We start from the raw sequence: 23,410 nt of genomic DNA on the forward strand, positions 1-23,410 counted from the left end.
CTCTGAGTTGCTGAATGAAACTCTTCTTTGCGCCCCTACTGTGGACCCTTCCAGTCCAGTGCAGGTGCTGGATGTGCCTACTGACCTGAGCAGAACATGTTGAGCACTTTAAGGGAGGTGGCCTTGAGGCATGGGCAGGACATCAAGAAAGAATATGTATATATATATATATATGTATATATATGTATATATATGTATATATATGTATATATATGTATATATATGTATATATATGTATATATATGTATATATATGTATATATATGTGTATATATGTGTATATATGTGTATATATATGTGTATATATATGTGTATATATATATGTGTATATATATGTATATATATGTGTACATATATGTATATATATGTGTATATATGTATATATATGTGTATATATATGTATATATATATTTTTAAACAAGTTGTACATGCACACAATACTAAATTCAGCAGAAACAAAAGGGATTGCAATGAAAATTAAAAGTAGGTCACCTCTCAACCACCCAGCTCCCCTCCCCAGTGGCCACCTCTTCTATGAGTTTCTGAGTATTCTCTGCAGGGCAGAATTGTCAGTCTTCCGTCCCTTTTTTATTTTGCAAAAATTTAAAGCAACAGAAAAGTTGCAAGAATAGTACAATAAACACCTTTTGCCTAGATTCACCAATTAACATTATGCTACTTAACAAGCATTATATCATTTAATGTTCACATTAATTAATTAATGGCAATTTTGTACATGAGGTCACTGAGGCACCAGGCAAGTTAAGGGACTTGCCCGAGGCCACAGAGCTCCTGCCTGGTGGAGCTGGGCTTTCCCCCTTAGGCTGCCAAAGGACTTTGATCTGCCTTCCCACAGCTCCCTTTGGAGGAAAAGCATTTTCTTACACTAAGTTGAAATCCACCTCCCTGGGATATTTACCAGATGATCCGTGGAAAAGTACACAGCTCTGGAAGCATTTGCTACTTCTCCTCCTAAAACCTCCTCCATTCCCTGAGCGACAGCTGCTGTGGCTGCCACTACCACATGCTCCAATGTCACCTCCTCCATGAAGGCTGGGTTAGCTCACCCCCCTGTTTAAAGACTCACCATGACTCCCAGCTGCCAGTGGGATGACATGTGCACGCCTGGGCTTGGAATACAAGGCCTGGGTGATAGAGCCCTCTTCCAATCCCTCTTGCTCCTTCTTCCCCTATCTCCACTTCCAGCCACACTCAACCCTCTCACTGTCCACTTAAACTTCCCCTCCTCCTTGAAGCCACCCGAATTTTTCTAAAGAGCGCATTTCTCCCCTCTCTGGGCTCCTGCAACCTTCTGCCTGAGCCTTTGACAGCCTTTTCCAGGTTGTCTTTTGGCCAGGAGGCTGGACAATGGAGGACGGGAGTGACAGCTCAGCCCCTTCCTAGCAGAGTGATCCTACACAAATTACTCCAGGTGTCTGACCCTTCATTTCCTCAAGCACATCATGGGGGAAAGAATGCCTAGCTCAGCACCTGGCAGAGTCAGCCTTCGCTCATCTCCCCTAATGGAGCTGACAGCTCTTCAAGTCCGCTGACATCTTCTCTTAGTCATCCCTTGAAATACTACCCGCTGTTACTTCTCTGCTCCTCAGTCTCCTCCTATGTAAAATGGGGATGAGAATGGAGAGGTTGCGAAACTTTAATGAGCGAGCCCTTGGAGTATCCAGCCCTTCCCGACGCTAACTGACTCCTACGAGGGGGCCTGGTACACAGTAGGTGCTAAACTAATCCTCTCCGAGCTGGGCTTGGGGAAGATGCCTCCGTTGGGTGTACAGCGTGGGCGCGGGAAGGCGAGCCTGGGAGCGAGGGGGTTGCAGAGAGGCAGCCTGAGGTCGGCTCCGCCTTCCCCCGCAGCCCCCGCCCGGGCCCTGCAGCTGTCAGCCCGGCCGGCCTCGGCACCAGTCCACCAAACCTGAACGTCCCATGCCGGCGCCCCCACCTTCCCGGCCTGCACAACTTACCTTGCGCTCGGCGGCCCTCGGTCCCGCCCCCGACTGCCATTGGCCCAGAGGTTCCTTTGTTAGCGAGAGCGCGCCAACGCCATTGGCCGGTGGGGCTGCCGATCGCGTCTGGCGCGGCCCCGCCCCGTACGCCCCGGCACCTCCCCGCGCCCGCCCGCCCGCCCGCCCGCCCCGCCCGTAGTGCGTGAGGTGCTCCGCTCCCATTTGCAGCGGCCGCGGGGCGCCGAGGGCAGCTGCGGCGGCGCGGACGAGCCGGGACGGCGGCGACCGGAGCCTGAGAGGCGGGCCGCAGCGGGAAGCAGCGGGCCCGAGGCCGCGTCCATGGGCCCGCGGCGGCCGGGCGGCGGCGGTGCGGGCGGGAGCTGGGCGTCGCGCGCGCTGTGAGGCCCGGGCGGCTCAGGAGCCTCGGCGCGTGCAGCGAACCGCCCGCCGGGAAGGAGGCCGGGCCGGGCCTGCGGCGGGGCCGGCGAGGGATGCGGCGGTGGCCGCGCTGAGCCCCTAGCCCGCCGGGAGCGCCAGGCCGGCCAGGCCTGCGCCGCCGCCGCCGCCGCCGCCGCCGCGCCGACCATGTCGGCAGCCAAGGAGAACCCGTGCAGGAAATTCCAGGCCAACATCTTCAACAAGAGCAAGTGTCAGAACTGCTTCAAGCCCCGCGAGTCGCATTTGCTCAACGACGAGGACCTGACGCAGGTGAGCGACTGGGGCCGGCCCGGACACCTCCGTTCTGGGAGCCGCGGGTCGGCGGCCGGGGCGCCGCCAAGGGCTGCAGGGAAAATAAAAATGGAGCAGGGAAATGCGCGAGTCCTGGGGCATGGGGACGGGAAGTGCATTGACAGAGCTGGGACAAAGGGAAAATCCTCGAGTATGCCGAAAAATAACATCCTTTCCCGTTCCCATTGCCCGGCTGTGTGATTCATGCTTTTTGGGTGACTCAAAAGTGCCTGGTTTCGCTTAGTAGGAACAAAGCGCTTAGGGATTGCATGCCGCTTGACGGGACCCCCCTGAGATTCTGGCTTGGGACTGGACTTGGATTTGTCCAGCCAGAGTGGCCCAGGGGTCGGATTGTTGGGGAGGACTGTGGGCTTCCGTCTAGTGGGACGCAGCCTGCCCCGATTCTGAATCATCGTCACTGTCAAGCACTGGAGAGAGGTGAAGGGTGTCCAAGTCTGGCGAGGAGGGTCTTGTTCTTGAACTTAGTCTGGCAGGCCGTAGTTTAGCGGGGAGCTGGGACCAGTTCCCTGGTCACTGGCCGAGGGGTGAGGAGACCTGTGGGTCCTCGGGAAAGTTGATTTCTGTCTCCCAGCCTTAACTGTCAAACAGGGCTTTGAGCTAGTTGTGACTCCCAAACGTGCATTAGAGTCATAGCCATTAAACACAGAGTTCTGGGGCCCCCGCCCTGGAGTGATTGGGGAGATGGGGAATTTGTATTGATGAAAGGCTCCAAGAGGCTTGGTTGCAGCCCCCATGGCCCTTGGGAACCCCTGCAGTGATTGCTATTTGAACTCCTAGTGTTCCAGGATTCCGAGCCTTGTGTGCACCTCCTTGGGATGTGCCTCGGTACCCTCCCCACGGCCATCATCTCCATCCTTTTCAGAGCTTTCTCTCAGCCTCCTGAATGAAGCCAGGGGAAGTCCCTTCACATTCCAGTCCAGTGTGACCTAGTTGTAGCCACTCCTGTCGCAGAAGAACCTCTTAGACTGAAAACGAGTGAACGGGCCTGGTTGTTTTTAATGCCACTTCAGTGCACCCAGGGTTTGACTTGTTTACATGGCCGACTGGAGTAGGGTGGTGGAGCAGGGGTTACGGCCTGGGGCACGGGGCCTTTCTCTGAGGTCAGGTTTCCAACTGCCAGGAAAAGATTCCTTTCATCTAAACCCCAAAAGCTTAACGAAACACTCAAGGCTGCAAAGTCATAGATGGTTAAGATACCAAGGGTTTTAAGGACGGTCAGCTTGGGACGGATAGAACTCATTTACCTCGGAGGATGTTTTGGAGTGTAAAGGAGAACTTGATTCCTTCTCATCTGGATGCTTTTTTGGATGAAACAGTTTAAGCGATGAGGAGTTGTTAGGAGACTTTGCTTCAGGTCTTGGCTGTCACTTCCAGCTGTGTGACCTTGAACAAATCCCTTTACTTCTGTATCTTTTAATTTCCTTATCTGTAAATTGGGAATCCTGGTCCCTGGCTTACCTCCTTCACTGAGCATTTGTGAAAAGCAAGAAATGATATTTTATGAAACTTTTTTCTCTTACAATTTAACAAACCAAAAAAACCTGCCACTTGAAGAAGTTTCTGGGCAAGGGATGTTCTGAGAGAGGTTTGTAAGTTTCCTGGTTATTCTAAGGAACTGTCAAAATTGGTAAATTTACACCTTATAGGGGCTGTTTGCGAATTCTTAAGCTTAGATAAACTAGGATGGAATCTGCATGTTTGAGTCCAATCTGCTAAGATTTTTTTTAATCTGTTGATTATTAATTGGATTCACGGGGAGAGGCAAACTTAAAATACTGTACTCTCACTGTATTCGAAGTTGAATTGTGGGTTTTGAAACAGGCCTGAGACCTTCAGGGCACAACTGGAATGGTAGTTTCTGAAATAATGAGTGGGGTTATTTGTGCTGGGAGAGGTTAGCCCAGCATTCTACCTCCTGGGATCTTTCAGGAAGAAACTGCTCTTGAAAAGAGAGGAGGGAGACTCAGGGCTGTTGCCAACAGCCTTCTCTGCTGCTCTCTGCATCCGGCCCTCCCTCTCACTCTCATCCTTATGGCTCCATTAGAAAACCTCAACCAATCGGTTCCCATCAGTCTCCCCCAAGCCCCTGCTTCCTGCTGCCCCTCCCAGCCTGGAGCTTATTTTAGACCGTCAAAGCTGGAAGATACATCAGCCACCATCGAGGCCACTCCCTCTTTAAGAGGAGAGGATACTGGGCCCAGGGAGGTGGTGGGCAGCCTTGGCTGGCTTTTGCTCTGGAGATGTCATCTTCCCAGGAGCAGACATTTCTCTGAGCCTTTTGGTTTGAGGTTTATTTCCTCAGCTGTGGGTTTTGTTTGTTTGTTTTTCCCCTAGAGAGGCACAGAAACCTCTTGCAGGGACTGTATTATGGCATCAGACCTGGAAGGGACTTGGAGATCAGCTAATGTAACCACTTCCTCTTACCGGTGAGAAGATTGAAACCCAGAGAAGGGAAGTGACTTGCCCAGTTCAGGGATGGAGCCAGGATTCTGAAGCCAATGTTAGTTCCCCTACTCCTGTTCAGGGTCTACAGTGGCCACACCATGAGCACATGATGAGGACAATAATGTCAGGGATAGTTATGTTGCAGGAGGTGCCTTGAGATTGCTGGCTTGGAGCAGTGGAGTTCTTTGCCTTTTCCTCCTCACGGAAATTTGGAGTAATCTGGGATAAGTGATAAGTGACCGTCCTTTATTGCTTGTTCCAGGCCCCTGTTCACAGAGTGTCATTTATCCTCCAGTTTTCCTGTGCATTTCTCAGCGACATACGGACCCAAATATACAGTATTTTTTTTTTTTTTTGAGGCGGAGTCTGGCTCTGTTGCCCAGGCTGGAGTGCAGTGGCGCGATCTGGGCTCACTGCAAGCTCCGCCTCCCAGGTTCATGCCATTCTTTTGCTTCAGCCTCCCGAGTAGCTGGGACTACAGGCACCCGCCACCATGCCTGGCTAATTTTTTGTATTTTTAGTAGAGACAAGGTTTCACTGTGTTAGCCAGGATGGTCTTGATCTCCTGACCTCGTGATCCGCCTGCCTCGGCCTCCCAGAGTGCCGGGATTACAGGCGTGAGTCACTGTGCCCAGCTCAAATATACAGTTAAACCTTTTTATCCTGAACTGTGTGCATGTATTTGCTCTGCGACATATTTTTTGTTTTCTGCTTATCAGCATATCTTCACGTTCTTTTCATGGTGTTGCATGTAAAGATGCCAGAACCATTTTGCATATTAGGCCTTTAGGAGTGTACTATAATTTAACCCGTTTCCTTATTGATAGACGTCAAGGTTGCTTACGGGTTTTGCTGTTATATACAGTGAATGTTTCGGCAAAGAGTCTTATAAATACTTCTGGGTGTGTGTGCGTGCATGCATGAATGCAAGTATTTCTCTGGGGGCAGATACCTATAAATAGAATGGCTGGGTTGACATCAAGCGCATAAATTTTTTTTTTCAGATACCACGAAATTGCCTTCCAAAAAAGGCTGTGTCATAACATTTCCAGGACTGGATATTATCAAATGATTTAATTCTCTAATAATTTTCCTAATTACTCATGAAGTTGAGCCTTTTTTATAGTATTTACTGAGTATTTTTGTTTCTTTTGTGGATTGCCTGTTCGTATTGCTTGCCCATTTTTCTGTCAGGTTAGTTTTTCCCCCAGTTGATTTGTAGGAGCTTTCTATAAGTGCTTTAGGTCAGGGGTCTGCAAACTTTTTTGGTAAAAGGCCAAATAGTAAATATAGTCTCTGTGGGCTATATGGTCTCTGTCACAACTGTGCAGACTTTGCCGTCTCATCACAAAGGCAGCCGTAGACAACACATTAACGAATGAGTTTGAATGAGTTACTGTGTTCCAGTAAAACTTTATTTACCGGCAGGGCGCAGTGGCTCATGCCTGTAATCCCAGCACTTAGGGAGGCTGAGGTGGGTGGATGATCTGAGGTCAGGAGTTCAAGACCAGCCTGGCCAACATGGTGAAACTCTGTCTCTACTAAAAATACAAAAACTAGCTGGGTGTGGTGGCACATGCCTGTAATCCCAGCTACTCCTTGGGAGGCTGAGGCACAAGAATTGCTTGAACCCAGGAGGCAGAGGTTGCATTGAGCCAAGATCGTGCCACAGCACTGCAGCCTGGGCAACAAAGTGAGACTCCTTCTCAAAAAAGTAATAATAATAATAAATTTTAAAAACTTTATTTACAAAAACAGGCAGCTGGCATGATGTGTGGCCTGCGAGCCATAGTTTGCTGACCCTGCACTAGATATTAATCCGATGCTTGCCACGTATTGCAGGTATTTTTTCCCAGAATGCCACTTGTCTTTTTTGTGTGGTTATTTTTCTTTTTCATAATATAAATGCAGTTGGTCTTTTTTTTTTAATAGTTTGTAGTTTTAATGTCATGTTTAAGGCCTACTTTCCAAGATTTGTAAAATAATTTCTCATATTCTTTTATAGCTATTTTTATACTTAGCTTTTTAATCTATCAGACTTGTTTTTTAGGAAAATAATTCTGGTTAAAGGCAGAAGATCTACTGGAGGCTATTAAAGTAGGTAAATTACAATCAAGGCATTCTCCCCAGATCAGTGCTGGTGAGGATGGAAGGAATCAGACTCTAGGGACAGGATGTTGTTGGTTGATCAGAGGTGGGTGTTGAGGAACCTGGGGTAGTTAGAAGTACCTTTAACAGAGATTGAGAAGAACAGATTTGGAGTAAACTTGGGGGATGGGGAGGGGTAAAAAATAATATGGTAAGTTTGACCCTTATGGACGTAGAGGGAGGCTGGGTTGGAATTCTTAAGTCTTGGATGTGGAGGTGGTTGCTGAAATCATGGGAGTGAGTGTGAGCACTCAGGAGGCTGCATAGAGTGAAAGGAGAGCAACCAGCCTAGGAAGCCCCCATGTAGTGGGCAGGCAAAAGGGGAGCAGGTGCAGAGGCTGGGAGGTGAATCAGAGGGGTGGGCGTTAGTGGGAGAAGCAGGTCTGGAACCCAGGGTGCTCAGCTTCTACATCTGTGTGCGTTCCCAGCGGATGTTGATCTGGGGGTGATGTCTCTTTCTCCTGCTGACTGTGTGACTTCAGGCATTGCCTCTGTGGAAGGAGCCTGCAAGCCTGTTTCTAGTTCTTTGTCTAGCCCTGTTTTTTCGTGGGACCTTGGCTGGGTCATTTTCATTGCTCAGGCCTGTTTTCCCATCTGGAAATGAGCTCGGTCTTGATCTCTCCCAGGGTTCTTAGTCTTCCTGGTGTGATTCTGCCCTCGCTGTGCCCATACCCCACTGCCAAGGCTGCGGGGGCCTCAGGTGGGAATTTCAGACGTAGAGGATGTGGGCCAGGACGAGGTCTCAGGGAAGCATTTCATCAGGTTTCCCTTTGTTCCTGTAGACATTCATAGAAGTTCTAAGGCATAGGACTTCCTGATTTGACTTAATGTGTATCTCAGAAACAATGGGGAGATTTCGCATCCCCCCCTTGTAGAAGATCTGTAACAGGAGTTGGTGTGTTGCTTGGCAGGGAGCGTGTCAAAAATCTCAGACACACAAAATCCCATTTCAGACGGCCAAGCACCATGACAAATGCTCAGCGTTGTCATCAGCGAAACCCAAATTGAAACCACAGTGAGATATCACTTCATACCTGTCAGGAGGGCTAGAATTAAAAAAATAAGAATATAACATGTTGGCGAGGATGTGAAGAAGTTATAACTCTTGCGCGTTGCTGGTGGGAATGAAATGGTGTAGCTGCTGTGGAAACAGTTTGGGGGTTTCTCAAAAAGTTCAGCATAGAACCTACCACATGAGCCAGCATTCCCACTTCTAGGTATATGCCCAGAAGAATTGAGGACAGGTGTATTCAAACAGATACTTGTATACAAATGTTCATAACAGCACTACTCACAATAGCCAAAAGGCAGCAACAATCCAAGTGTCCATCCACTAATGCGTAGATAAGCAAATCATAGTGTATCCGTACCATGGAATATCATTCAGTTCTAAGAAGGAGCGAAGTACTGAGACATGCCACAACATGGACGAACCTAGAAAACATTGTGCTAAGAAGCAGACATGAAAGGTCATGTGTCACATACTGTGTGATTCCATTTATGTAAAATGTCCAAAACAGGTAAATCTGTAGAAACAGAAAGCAGATCGGTTGTTGCCAGAGCCTGAGGGTTGGGTGGGCAATGTGGAATGACTGGTAATGAGACTGGGGTTCTATTTTGGGGGTGATGAAATGTTTTGGAACTAGATAAAAGTGCTGGTTGCACAACATTGTGAAATGTACTAAATGCCCCTGAATTGTTCACTTCCAAATGCTCCTTGACTTATGATGGGACTTATGGTGGGGGTACATCCAGGTAAAACCCATCAGACCTATCACAAAGTCAAAATTATAAGTCAGGGACTGTCTGTACAAGAATCGCTCTCTCACACACACACCTGCCTTCTGCTCCTTGTGTCACCTGGAGTGAATATCTGATTGTTTCTAGAGTCTAGACCAGGGCTTGGCAATTTTTTTTATAAAGGACTCTTCTTTTATCCTGGGGAACTCCTTCCCCAAGCCACTCTCCCACCTGAATGACACAGTTGGACCAGGTCGGTGGTTTTCAAGCTTTCATCACATCCCGGAGCCTTTTACTCAAAAGAAATCTTGTATATTTTAGGTTTTGCAGGCCAACAGGCAAAATCGAGGAGGTTGTGTAGGATATAGCCACTTAAAAATGTAAAAGCCATTCTTGGTTTTGGGGTCTTAGAAAAGCAGCTGGTGGGCCAATTTGGCACAGGGGCACAGTGTGCCACCCCTCAGACCAGCCCTGTCCTCTAGAACTGTAATGGAAGCCACATAGGAAATTTTAAATTTTCCAGCGGCTACATTAAAAAAGTAAAAAGAGGGGCCGGGTGCAGTGGCTCACGCCTGTAATTTCAGCACTTTGGGAGGCCGAGACGGGCGGATCACGAGGTCAGGAGATCAAGACCATCCTGGCTAACACAGTGAAACCCGTCTCTACTAAAAATACAATAAATTAGTCGGGGCCAGGCGCAGTGGCTCATGCCTGTAATCCCAGCACTTTGGGAGGCCGAGGCGGGTGGATCACGAGGTCAGGAGATCGAGACCACGGTGAAACCCTGTCTCTACTAAAAATACAAAAAATTAATCGGGCGTGGTGGTGGGTGCCTGTAGTCCCAGCTACTCAGGAGGCTGAGGCAGGAGGATGGTGTGAACCCGGGAGGCGGAGCTTGCAGTGAGCTGAGATTGCGCCCCTGCACTCCAGCCTGGGCAATAGAGTGAGACTCCGTCTCAAAAAAAAAAAAAAAAGTGAAATTAATTTTAATTATGTTTTATTTAACCAGATATATCCAAAATACTGTCATTACACCATGCAAAAAAGTTATGACGTGAGCATTTTACGTTACAGCACATTTCAGCTCAGATGAGCCACTTTCCCACTGCTTAGTAGCCTGGTGGTGTGGCCACTGCCCGCAGTCCTGGTGGCAGCCCTGGGGTGCCACAGGTGGTGGTGAGTTTCCTCCGTCCCTCCCTTGGGCCTTGGGTTGGAAGGTTCCTGGAGTGCTGCTTCTCTGGGACTTGTTACTCCTGTTTGTGTCCCCACTCCTCCTTGGCCCTTGGTGTCTATTGCCAACTTTTGAAGTTTCTTTCTTTGATTATCACATCTTTGATGGCTTCTTTTGGTGTGTTAGAAGTTCTCTTCTGGGCTCTGATCCCCACTCCCTGCCCAGAGGCAGAGTTTAGGGGCAGAAGGGAGGAGGGTCCTTGCCAGGGCCTCAGGCCTGTCCCGTGGGGAGCCGGTGAGGGCCGTGGTGGGCAGGCTGGCGTATCCCCCTCTAAACTGGACGTGCAATGTTCCAGTATTATGTAATTGCACCCTAGCTTTTTTCCCTGGGTTCTAGCCTGTTACCCGATCTTTTCCTCTGATTTCTCTTTCCCTTGCCACACAGAAGGACTATAGTCCAAGGCCTGTGTTCTCTTCCTGACACAAATGTGCAGGGTGACCCAGGAAGGTGACTTATGTCTCCCACCTGTAAAGCGGGTGCCTGCCTTCTCTTTGCAGGGGAGGAGTAGTGTGCTGATGGAATGGGGAGTTCCTGAGCCCCCCATGTGGTGAGGGATGTTCCAGGAAGCACGCTGGCTGCCGCCTCTGGGGGAAGTAGCCTTTCTTTGGGCAACCTCATGCTCTTTAGCAGAAATAAAGAAATTTAACTCGGAATGTTTAAATTGTTCCCAAGCTGCCACTTAGTCTTGAAAGAGGGAGAGAGCGTGGCAGCGAGGCACAGGGGAAGACATCCTACTACTGGACATGGAGGATCATTGGGTGCTAATTTGGAAGCATCTGACCTAAGAAAACGGGCTCTTCTTTTATCCTGGGAAACTCATTCCCCCAGCCACTCTTTCTCAGCTGAATGACACAGTTGGACCAGGTGGATGGTTTTCAAGCTTTCATCAAAAGCAGTGCGGCTCTGGGCAAGGCAGCCAAAGCCTGGAGCTTGGCCTCCCATCCTGGGGCGGAGTGGCGGGGGAGGGCCTTGGGTCATCTCTGGGGCCATTTGGGGCAGGTTCGAAAACTCTGCCCTAGATTTTGTGCTTTTTCCAATTTTAGCAATTGAGGCAGTCTTACAGCTGCTCTGGAATGGAGCTCCCATGCCCTACCCAGAGCTCTCAAGGCATTGTCACTTCCGTTGGGGGCAAGAGCACCTGGGGGGTTGATTCACTGACATTTTGTCTCTGGAAGCTGGAACAGAAATCTTCCAAACCACTCACTGGTTTTCTCAGTCAGGGTCATCCTAGTTCACATGAAACCACAGCCTGGTTTTTGCCTGGAGGCTGTAACCCGTCTGGCTCCTTCCCCTTGGGCGCAGCTTGGCGGTTGCATGCTGTGCCAGAGGTGGCCCTGGTGTCAGAGCTGCTTTGCAGCGAGACTCTGAGTGGATGGGCCTGCCGGATCCTTTGAACCTCTACCTGCTATATTGTGTCATAGCCTGTGATTTCACACAGACCTCAGCAGGCAAGGGTGGCCAGCAGGGCTGGTGGCAGCAAGGCCTCCCTCGGAGGAGGGGACCCTGAGTTTTCAGAGTGGTTGAGCGGCCTGCCCAAGGTCACTGAGCTGCTCAGCAATGGGGCCGTGATACAGATTTCAGCTCCATGAGGCTCCCGTGCCAGAGTCCACCCTGGCTCCAGACTCATCCTCCCTGTCCTTGGGAAGGCCACTTTGCTTTGTAAACTCCTTAGTGTTTTTGTTTGGCCCGGGGCAGATGGGTAGTAGGGAGATTGGTATATTGCAGTGCTGCAGAATAAATCACAGCTGTTTCCTGGACTTCTAGTTCCTAGCCCTGGGAAGAGGGACCTGCTGGGGCTGTCTGCACCCGCCCTCCCTGCCTTTCCCCCACATTATGCAGGTGAGGGATTGTCTTCAATTAGCAGATGGAGCCGCCGAGACCTGGAGAGGTTCAGCAGAGGTTCAGCGACCTGCCTAGGTCACAGAAAGTCCAGCACGATTTTTTCCAAAGTCCTGTTTGGCCACCTTGTCTCTAATAAGTGTTAACCTTTGCTGTCAGGAACAGGGCCTTGCCCCAACTTGGACTCCTTAGTTCTTGAGTGTGTGGTGGGGCGTGTGTGTGAATGGTGCAGGCTGTTGTGCAGGGCATCGCCCAGATCTTCACCTCTCCTCAGCCTCGGGGTGCCCCACATCCCCAACATGGGCTACTGGCCTAGGCAGCAACCACACCTTTGGCACAGCTCTGAACAGGAAGCACAATTTTTTCCTCTGAAAGAGGAATTCAGAATCAGGAAATAGCTTTGTCCTTGATCTCTGTAGGTTCTGAGGCACTGGATTTAACAGACCCACAAGCAACCATGGTGCACTTTCCACACAAGGTTTCTGACCTCCTCGTGGTCCTGCCCATAGATAAAGGGGCCAAGGGAAGGGGGAGCAGCTGCAGGGAGCCCCAGCTGAGCCAGAGAAAGGGGCCATGTCTCCTGGGTCTCCTGATGCCAGACCCAGAGCCTCACTATCAGGACTGGGTGAGCCACTTGAGGCTCAGGAGCCTCAGGGCCGCGGGAGGGGTGGGTCAGGGCATTTGCATGGCTTCTGCTTGGGGACCTGCTCTGACCTAGAAATCTGACACAGTCCCACTTTTCATTTCAGTGCGCCCAGGCAAGGGAATTGGAATGGTGGCGAGCCCAGATTTGAGTTTCCATTCTAGCTCCATTTTCCATGCTGATGGAGCAAGTTACTTAGAGCTGAAGCATCTATGCCCCTCATCTGAAAACTGGGGGGTTATAATAATAGTACCCATGGCTTTGGGTCCTGATGAGGATGCAGGAAGATGCTTCCAAAGTCCTCAGCAACCGCAGGATCCGTGGCAAGGGCAGAGTTTGTAAATACTGGGTTATATGGTGGGTGCTTAGTAAATGGGGTCCGTTTTATCAGCAGTAAACCATGTAGTATGGAGCTGTGTGTGGGACATGGATCTTGCCCTTGGGAAGCTCTCACTTAGCATGCTGGCCCATCTGCTCTTGAATGTCCACCATGGGCCAGGCCATGGGCGAGATGGGGCAGGGGCAGTGCAGGGAGCACCAGGTCCCCATCCCTCTTAGGTTACTGCAGAGAAAACAGCCCAGGGAGGGGACCTTCCACTGTGATTTTGTGGGCAAGCTGGCCCTCAAACCTGTTTCTTTCTGTCCCATGCCCATTAAACAGAAGCTCAGGCCCATGCCCATTAAACAGATGCTCAGGCTGTCTCCTCTCCCACTCAGCTGCTCTGCACCACCCTAGCAGCTTTCTTATGTCAGCCCCTTGAGGACTGGAAGGAAGTAGTCAGTTTGCCTTGTGTGTGTTTGATTTTTCAGAATGTGTAAGTACAGTAAGTCCTCACCGTCATTGATGGGCTCTTGGAAACTGCTACTGTAAGCATAACAACACACAACCACACCAATTTTATCATAAGCTAATTGATATAAACAGGATTTAAGTTTCTACGGCATATTTCAGGTTATAAAAATTAACCAAACTTCTAAATAAAGATCCAAAGTATTTCTAATATTAAACATGGAAATACATGTGAGCTATTATATACATTTCAGGAAGATGAATAAAAACAAGTAAGATCATTATCTATACAAGTTTTGGTGAGTGATGACAGTGAGTGATGACAGTCATGGTGATAGGTTAAATCAAGGAAAAATGTCTGCAAAGTGAAAATTGTAAGGCATACCTCCTACCACCAGGAAGTTCAAAAACAAGAACAAAAGCGGTGGGCTCGCTGAGTGCTTCTTACTGCATAGTTTATTGTCATGTGTTTGTGTGATTATCGTAGACTTGATGACTTTTTAGTAGGCAGTTACCTATATTCATTCATGCGTTTTCCAGCTTACTTATTCCAGTTCAATGTCACTGGTGGCTGGAGCCTCTCCCGGGGCACAAAGCCTGGACAGGACGCCGTTCCATCACAGGACACACTCGCACCCACACCTGCTCAGACTGGGACCACTTAGATGTCCAGTTCACTGAATGTGCACATCTCTGAGATGTGAAAGAAAGCAGAGTACAGAGAAAACCCACGGAGTCGTGAGAGCACACAAACTCCACACAGGCAGTGGGTGCAGGAATTCTTTTTTTTTTTTTCTCAACATTGTTATAACAAATCAATGTTGAATGAAATGGCATTATTTGAGGACCTGCTGTGTAAGGACTGAACTGATTTTAAGAATTTTTAGGTCAGGTGCTGCAGCTCACACCTGTTATCCCGGAACTTTGGGAGGCCAAGGTGGGCAGATTGCTTGAGCCCAGGAGTTCGAGATCAGCCTGGGCAAGACAGGGAAACCCTGTCTCTACAAAAAAGTAAAAAACATAGCCAAGCTTGGTGGCACATGCCTGTGGTCCCAGCTACTTGGGAGGCTGAGGTAGAAGGATCGCCTGAGGCAGGAGGTGGAGGTTGCAGTGTGCTGAGATCATGCCACTGCACTCCAACCTGGGTAATAGAGCGAGACCCTGTATCAAAAAAAAAAAATAAATAAATTTTTTTTTTTTTAGAGGGTAGGAAGTGAAGGGACCAGGCTTCATCAGCTTAGGATTTAGTGTTAGAGACCACTTCTGTGCCCCTGTCAAGCCCAGAGAAGTCATGCAGGTCCCATGAAGGGCAGAGCAGATCCCAATTTTAGGAATTTCTTTGATGGGAGTATGAGTTGCCATGGGCAGTGTGGGAGAAGATTAAGAGAAGCCATGCTTATCCCACTCGTATCCATGGAGCAACTGCCTTGCAGTTGTCTGGGAAGGAAAATCCTTGTGCCGGGCCTGGGTGAAATGCCCAAGGAAGGTAGAGCGGATCCCAGAGCTGGGGAGCCGGGTCTAGTCCCAAATCACTGGGTGGGTGGGAGATCTGGCCAGGACGTTTCGTGGCCCCCTGGTCACCAGTGTTGAGTAGGTCCCCTCAGCTGGCAGGCAGGTCCTTCCAGCCTCTCTGTCCACCCCACCCCCAGCCTTTACAAGTCATTCACCCTTGCAGGGAAAGGAGCCTCTGCTGAGGGGACCCTTCTATGAGATCTAAACAGGAGGAGTCTCTTCTTTTGAGCCTGAGAACGAGCTCTTCTAATAGGCAGATGTCACCTCGGCAGACAGCCCACTACTTCTCAATTCCACATCTCTCTTCCCGCCTGGAAACCCTGTGAGCCTGGGAGCTTAGGAGTCCTCTTCCTAGGGGGCCCGGCCAGCTAGCACCTGGCCTTCTATGGTGTGGAGGTTTTCCTATACGGAAATTGCTGAAGGGTGGCCTGCCCTGGCATTGTTTTGTGGCGCTGTTGGTGGTATTCATAGCTGACAGGAATTGCCATGTGCCAGGCCACTATTAGCTCATTTATATTTCCAGCAGCCTCGGAAGGCGGAGTTAAGAGAAGGGTAGAGAGAGGTAGTATAATATGCCTAGAGCAGCTCCTCTGGTGGCAAAGCCAGGAGGAAACCCAGCTGTGGGACTCCAGGCCTTCCCTGTCTCCACATGACCCGAGAGGACTGAGCTTGGCCTTGAGACCATCAATGTCTGGCTGTGTGTGGCCCCCTTGGCCCCTAGTGTCCAGGAGCGGGGCTGACCACCTTGGCATGTGCAGGGAAGGGTGGGGCTGACCTCATTTAGCTTTCCTGCCCTTTTTGGCTCCTCCTTCCACCGTGCTTCTGTCCTACCTGTTTCTGAATGGGAAGGACGGCTTTTTGAGGAACAGGGTGTGACTCTTCCCTGCGAAGACGTTGCCCCAGAAATTTGTCCCCACGCATTCTCCAGCCCTCTTCCCTTTGCCATGAATGGCGTCATGTTCCAAAAATCCTGTGGCCATGGGCTGTTTGTCAAGACCAAACAGGGAAGAGGCTTTTAAAATGTCACTTTCCCCCTCCAGCTTGAATACAGTGGGGAGCAGGGGCAGGGGCCGGGGCTGGGCTTGCAGGACCTGTGTGTGGGCAGAGGGAGGCCAGGAGCCCAGTGGGAGTTGGGGGGAGTTTACAGCCGGCCAGCAGCTGTGGGCCCTGCTGTCCCCGTGCTATGATGGGGTGAACTGTGTGTGTGGTTCCTTGGTTTTGAGGGTTTTTTTTTTTGAGGTGAAATTCACGCAACATAAAATTAACCATTTTAGCATGTACAATTCCATTGCATTTAGCATACAGTATTGTACAACTGCCACCCCTCTTCAGTTGAAAACATTTCCATTGCTCCAAAAGAACCCCCCCACCTTAACTATTAAGCAGTCACCCCCGCCTTTAGTCCCCAGCAACTACAAATCTGCTTTGTGCCTCAATGGATTTACCTATTCTGGAAATTTCATCAAAACAGAATCATACCATACCATATGTGACCTTTTGTCTGTGGTGTCTTGCACTTGGCCTAATGCTTTCAAGGTTCATCCACCTTGTAGCACAGGTCAGAATTCATTCCTTGTGCGGATGGTGGACACTGGGATTGCTTCACCCTTTTGGCCGTTGTGGATAGTGCTGCTGTGAACACAGGTGTGCGGGCATTTGTCTGAACACCTCCTTTCAGCGGACCCCAGGAGAGGACTTGCTGGCCTGTGGCCATTCTGTCAGTGAGCTGTTTGGCATCAGCACCTGGAGCCACATGTCAGCCCTGCAGACTGCTGGGTGGGAGGGCTATGGGTGGGTCCCAAATAAGGCCTGCCCAGAGCCTGGGGCTCTTCACAGAGGAGTCTGGGATGGAAACTGGGTTCCTGGACCATCCCTCAAGAGTCGCACACATGAAATGCCGCCATGAGGCAGTGTCACGGGGCAGTGCAGGTGCAGGGGTGGCTCAGCTGCTCGGAGGTACACGCCTTCTTCTTCCCTTTTTGTCTGACCTGAAGATCAGCTGAGCTGCCAAGAAAGAGGCAAGTTAATCCTTAAACATTGTTGGAAGGAGGGCTGTGGGGCATGGGAGCTGAAGGCTGGAGACCCCAGGGAGACGCGGTGCCTTCCCAGTGCTAGGTGCTGGGAGCTGCTGGCAGAGGGCCAACAGAGCCCCACAGTGGTCCCCAGAGGACCTTGGGGTCAGCTAGAGGGAAAAGGCCTTTGCTGCGCTGTTCGTCACTGTTACCAGTTTTCAACCTTTATTTCTTTGGCAGCAAAACACCCACCCCCTTGAAATGAAACATGGAGCTCACATATATGATGCATGAATGTTCTCATGTTGAAGGCCAGGAAGAGGAATGGCATCAGCTATGAGACCACCCTGACCCCCACCCGCTGCCCCATCCTACACCCGAGGTGGCCCCTGAAGCATGACCTCCAGGGATCTTCACAGTTTGAAGAGCCGCTGATATACTCTAATACTTGCAGTAATATTTTTTAATAGAATGTAATATTGGATGTACACAAAAGGATACAAGCAGCATACATTTACAATATAAATCTAAATAACAAAAATGAATGCTCGTGAACCTGCCACCCAACTTAAGAAAGAGAACACTGACATCCATTCAAAGCATCCTTCACGCCCCTCCCCAGTGGTATCCCTTTCACAGAGGTGACCTGAGATGATTTAGGGGTGGGAGCCGAGGCCCAGGTGGGTAGCTCAGGCATTGCCCTTCACACCAGTGCTGGTCGAGCTGTTCTAGGGAACACGGACAGAAGCACATTCCAGTGGAGTCCCCTGCTTTTCTGACTCCTCTCCACAGGCTCAGGGACGTTAGTCCTGTGGCACAGTAAAGGTGCTTATGTTTGTGGTCCTTCAAGCCCCTCTTTGCAAGCAGGGACCTGGGAAGAGGATTCTAGGGGCCAGGGGGAGCAGGGACCCAGGGAGGGGATCTAAGACTATGGGGAATGGGGACCCAGGGAGGAGAGCTCCAGGACTATTAGGAGTAGGGACCCCGGGAGGGGAGCTCCAGGGCCGTGGGGAATGGGGACCTGGGGAGGAGAGCTTTAGGACTATTAGGAGTGGGGACCCGGGGAGAGGAGCTCCAGGGCTGTGGGGAGTGGGGACCCGGGGAGGAGAGCTCCAGGGACTGTGGGGAGTGGGGACCCAGGGAGGGCTCCAGGTCCATTGAGAAACAGGTGTTGCCTCTGTCGCAGCCCCTCCTCCTGGCCTCCTCACCAAGGCAGAGGTCCACATTGTTGAGAGAAAGGTTTTCCTGTCTGCCTGTGCCTTGGAGTCTGTTTCATTTCCAGATGGACCATATGTAACACAGCCACCAGGAACAAGTCTGGGGTTAGATGTCGCCTTTTAAGGCAGTGCTGTTGGATAGAAAGGACTCTTGAGTAGAAACCAGGAGACAGACTTAAAGGCAAGTTTGTGTTTGGGCACATGGCAACTGAGAAGTGGGATCAGCAGGGCTGCTCCCCAAGCAAAGGTGCAGAAGGGGTGGGGACGTGCTAGGGGAGTGGGTGGCTAAGTCAGCAGTTCTCAAACTTTTTGGGTTCCAGACCCCTTTATGCTCTTGATTATTGAGGCCCTCAGAACGCTTTAGTTTACCTGGGTTATGTCCATTGGTATTTCTTGTATTAGAAGTTAAAACTGAAAAAGTTTATTCATGAATTCACTTAAAAGTAACAATAAGCCTATTATGTAGTCACGTAAGTAACATATATTCTGAAAAATAACTTTTCTAAGACAAAAATTTGCTGAAAAGCCCCACATTTTTAACTCTTTGAAGAGCTCTTTACGGTCTGCCATAATGAAAGACAGCTGGGTTCTCAGAGCTTCTACAGTCTGTGGCCATAGCATGTCCTGTGTAGCCTTTGGGCAGCTCTACTGTACACTCATGAAAGAGTGAGAGAGGAGGCAAAGGATGTTTTAGTATTTTTATTAAAATGGTTTTGACTCAGGGACCCCAAAAAGGGCCTCAGGGACTCCCCCCTTTGCAGACCACTGGTCGAGCTCAAGTTGGGCCATGGGCTTGAGGAGCACGCCGGCCTCTATAGGAGGGGCAGTGCAGTTCACTGTTCCAGGCTGCGCCGCTGCCTTGGGGCCTGCTTGGCTGTGGCTGTGTCAGCTTCCCACAGACGGTGTCCCCTGACTTCCATTTCTGAAGTCTGTCATTTGCCCCCTCCCAGGGAAGTCTCCCACACTCCTCCCCTTTGCTCCCTGGCACGGTGCTGAGTTCCTTTCCCTTTGCACCACCTTTCGTGTCTTCGTCTCCTTGTTGGTATTCCCAGAGGCTGTGCGATCTTTGCATCAGTGGCCTTGCAGAGGCTGGTAGACATCAGGGGCATCCCTGACCTGCCTCCATAGAGAGCAGCAGAATGTGGGGATGGGGAGTGGCCCAGTTGGGAGGTGAGCCAATTGCAGTCTGCAGGGGCCCGGGTGGGCATGGCTGTTCTGAGTTCTGGGACCAGCAGTCCTGGCATAATTAGCAGAATCCCTTTTCCTTCCCCAAGTACTCCCAATTAAGACAATAAATTACGTTGAGCACCTTACTGATGAGGCTCTGAAGTAGGTGGCTTATTGGCCCAGCTTTTCCTGGGATGGGTGGAGGTGGTAGCCTGCACCCAGCCTTGATGTCTTTGCACAGGTAGGAAAGAGTCCTTCTGGAGGACAGCCCCCAATCTCCGCCAGCTTCCTGAACTCCTGCGCAGCTGGCCAGGCTGGGTGTGTGCTGCGGGAGGGTGGTCTGTGGCTGGCTCATCTGGAAGTAAAGGCTGTAGGGCTCTTCCTTCCATGTGTGCCTCATGGGCAATGTGCTTTGGGGCCCCACCGAGTCCCTAAGCCCCCACTTGCAGCCTCCCAGGGCCGTGGCCCCAGCTGCATGGATGTGGGGCAGAACTGAGTGCTGTGCTGGTGAGGACCAGACCCCTACCCCTGGGAGCACATCTCACTTGGGAACATGCCCTTCACCTGTGTCACCCTTTACCTTCTGGAGTGGCCTGCTAAACTGGGGAGGACTGTCCCATGTGCCAGGGCCAGTGTGGAACCAGGTGGCCTTGGTGCCTGTTTTGCTTCCACTGCTTCCTGGCTCTATTTACTTGGGCAGACCACTGAGTCTCTGTGTGCCTCGGTTTCCTGGGGTATAAAATGGAGGTCATGAGAGCTCATATGCCCTAAGCCCTGGGGTCAGCTCCACTGCCAGCGGGGAGGAGTGCAGACCTGCCCTCGTGCTCCCATAGCTGGGATGTATGTCCTCCCTGCAGAATGCATTCCTGGCAGCTGGTGAGCAGGTGTTCTCCCTCGGAGGCTTGGCTTCCTCCCGGGACAGGGCTCTGGGTCCTGATGATGTTGAAACACTTGGAGGGGCTGTAGCTCCATCTTTTGTATCTGTACAGTGGCTGGCTGTTTGTGGAAGCCTGTATTGAGGAAGGTAGTTTGGGTCCACAACTGTGTGGCTATAGAGCAATAGAACAGTATTCTCCAGGACTCAAGGCCCCATGGACAACTTTTAGTAGTTCTAGCACAGTTTGGTCAACACAGGACAAGCCTGTGGCCTCTTGAGGGGTCTGCAGTGGTGACCAGTGTTCGTCGGCCCTGGCAGGCTTGTTCTGAAAGAGAAGCCCCCATTCTGAGTATGGTCAGAGGTGTGTGGTGAGAACCCGCTGTGGGTGAGGCAGGTGGGCACAGCTCCGCCAAGAAGCTTCCCTCCCCAAGTGCTGGGATTCAGAGCCACTGATCCTCTTGCAGTCCATCTGGGTGGCCACAGGACACACAAGGTCTTGGCAGGGGTGAGGCTTGAGACTGGACTTTGCTGTGTGCTCACCCCTGACTGTCTTTTACTGACTTTCATCAGAATGTCCCAGAAAAGACGGACAACCTTGAAGTCTCCCATGATTTACAAGCTTAGAAAGAGGGCCAGACGGCTGCTACCCAGGTATCCTTTCTCTTTGGAATTGAAATGCAGAGAACATTATTAAACAGCCTGTTTGCTGTGAGTGTGGAAGTGTTTCCACAGACACCTTTTTGGGAAAAAGAAAAGGGCAAGAATCAACCTGAAAACTACAGAGGATATATTAGCCACGGTTTGCACGCATTCTGCTTATGGATCTTTCAGTGACTCCAGTGAGGGGCCATCTGTCCCATCCAGTGCCTGAGTGCAGCCCCCACCCCCACCTTTGGTCCAGAGAAGTCTTTGCCCCAAGAATCTGCCCAGAGTTAGGGCATCAGCCCCTACAGGTGTGGGTCCTTCTTCAGGACTGTGTGGAACTTTTCCTTTTGAAGAACTTTCCTGGGGATGACCACTCTGCTTGGAGTCTGGGGTAGAGCCTGGTGTGAGGGAGCCAGCGTAGGGTTTGGGTGCCTGCCCCACCCTCAGAAGCAGGAGCCCAGCAGCCCTTGGACTGACCGGTGCTGTTCTGGGGCTCCCACTGGCTCCTTCCACTGTGGAGCACTCCTGTGAACACTGCTTTGGTTTGAATACCAGTACAAGTGTTGGGTGTATGTTCCTGACCTTGAGGCATTCTTGATTGTGCAGTTACCTAGGGTATGCTTGTGTCTGACGTGATCTTTTTTTTTTTTTAATAAAAAATGGCATGGAAGGAGTATGTATATTTTTCTACTGTAGATGATGAAACTGAGAATCACAGAGATACTGCCTTGCCCTGGGTCACACATCGAGTAGGTGGTGGAGCCAAGACTTGAATTGGCCTTCTCGTTCCCAGGCCAGTGTACATTAAATACCTGGAGCTGTGAGGTCCTGTTGGTGGACAGCAGAGTGTAGGGGTTCCCTAAGTACACCTACTTCTTGTTCTGCTGGGAATGACCAAGATCTCCCCTATTGAAGCCACTCTGCCAGGGTTATATCAGAAGTCCTGCGTGCTCGGTCAGGCAGGCATCTTCCCCTCCCTTAAATAATAACTGGTAAGTGCCATGTAGTGGCATTTACATTACAAAAATGGTAAAATCAAGCAAAAGCCCCCAAACCTGCTGCTGATCTTGGCAGTCCGCATAATAGCTGTTTTCTCATCAACTCTCAATCTTTGTCCATCCTTACATGTGTTATAAACAGAACTGACCACGAGCCCCTTGGGAGATGTGTGTGCTCCATGTTTTTATCTGCAGGGCCTTGAGTGGTGCCAGCTTCAGGGCAGCTGCTGGAGAAATTCTGTTGCACACTTCCAGGGGGTGCTGTTCACCAGCGGACAGAGCAGCGGAGCCATGAAGGCCTGTGCAGGACAGGCCAGCGGCGTTGATAGTGTGGGCGGTGCCCTGGAGGGCATCTTGAATCCTTGTCCTCGCTGGTAATTAATGGCCAGGTAGCGTGTTAGGGAGTGGATGTATAGTCACTCTCGAAACTGTTTCTCTGTTGGGTGTTGAGCTCTTCCCACATCAGGAATGAGACTGTTTGCTTCTCTCTTTGTGAGTTCTTCAGGCCCAGGCTCTGGACATGGGCTCACTGTATCAGGAGTGTGGAAGCATCGTGGCTCTTGCATGTGGCCGTGTGCTGCTGTCTGAGTGCCAGCTTTGTCCACACCCTGTCTCTTGTCCTTGGTGGCATAGTACACACAGTGGCACAACTGGAGACTTGGACTCGAGAAAGGAGAAGTACAAGTTGGATTCAGCCATGTGCGGGGGCAGGCCCTGGCTTGTGTCTACTTGCGCCTCAGTGCTGATCGTCCCTCACTCCTGGGTGCTGACCAGCGTTGTCCTAGTGACCTGGGAGCTCGGGTGTGGGAGGCAGAGGTGCAGTGCAGCCTGGCTTGCCCAGGTCTTGGCTGGGAGGGCCTTCCAGCAGCACTCAGAGCTGTTAGGGAGCAGTTACCTTTTCAGCTGGGTGGGGGTGACTAATAAGTGTACCCATAGACTTGTGTTTATTTATTTGGTCATTGGAGCTCAACTTTGTACTGGGTGCTTCACTGGATGAGGCAGGATTCTTGTCCCCAGCGAGGAGATGTGGTGTTGTGAGAGAGAAGGAGTACATTTGGCCTGGGGCCGGCTAGTGTTCTTGAAGGAGGTGTGGGGTTTTGAGGGGTCTGTGTATGAGACAGTGAATCTCCTTATTCCATGGAATAGAAGATGTTTGTGTATGGGAGGTGAGGGGGCATGGGACCATAGAGGGCCTTCTGGGTGGCAGGATGTGACGGGGTGAGAAGAGTGAGACCCACCTGTCTGCATCGACTGTTTGAGGCCTGCCCTCTTTGGTGCCGGATTGCGCAATGTGTCTGACTACCTTTCTCCCCACCCACTGCAGTCTAAGGACAGGTGAGTCCAAGGGGACAGGAAACCTGGGTTAACCACCATTAGAGATCTTGTCACCGACTGTTCCCTTCTCTTGGAGCCACAGACAGGCCACACGGAGTGAG

At 50.8% G+C, this 23,410-nt stretch overlaps 1 protein-coding gene across 9 annotated transcripts in view; it reads left to right on the forward strand.

Moving 5' to 3' along the window:
- Positions 1 to 2,138: 2,138 nt before the first annotated feature.
- MPRIP (myosin phosphatase Rho interacting protein) overlaps positions 2,139 to 23,410 on the forward strand; it is a 145,723-nt gene continuing 124,451 nt past the window's right edge. For 4 of the 9 annotated variants that reach the window (XM_019027055.4, XM_019027058.4, XM_055386000.2 and 1 more), the window contains exon 1: positions 2,140 to 2,668. In XM_019027055.4, the coding sequence (XP_018882600.3) occupies positions 2,546 to 2,668 (123 nt within the window). In that variant the 5' untranslated portion in view covers positions 2,140 to 2,545. Of the gene's footprint in view, positions 2,669 to 23,410 lie in introns of all 9 variants that reach the window. The other 5 variants (XM_055385999.2, XM_055386001.2, XM_004042198.5 and 2 more) reach the window with 3 other exon arrangements.

Source organism: Gorilla gorilla, chromosome 4 (genome assembly GCF_029281585.2).
Source record: "Gorilla gorilla gorilla isolate KB3781 chromosome 4, NHGRI_mGorGor1-v2.1_pri, whole genome shotgun sequence".
NCBI classification, from domain to species: Eukaryota; Metazoa; Chordata; class Mammalia; order Primates; family Hominidae; genus Gorilla; species Gorilla gorilla.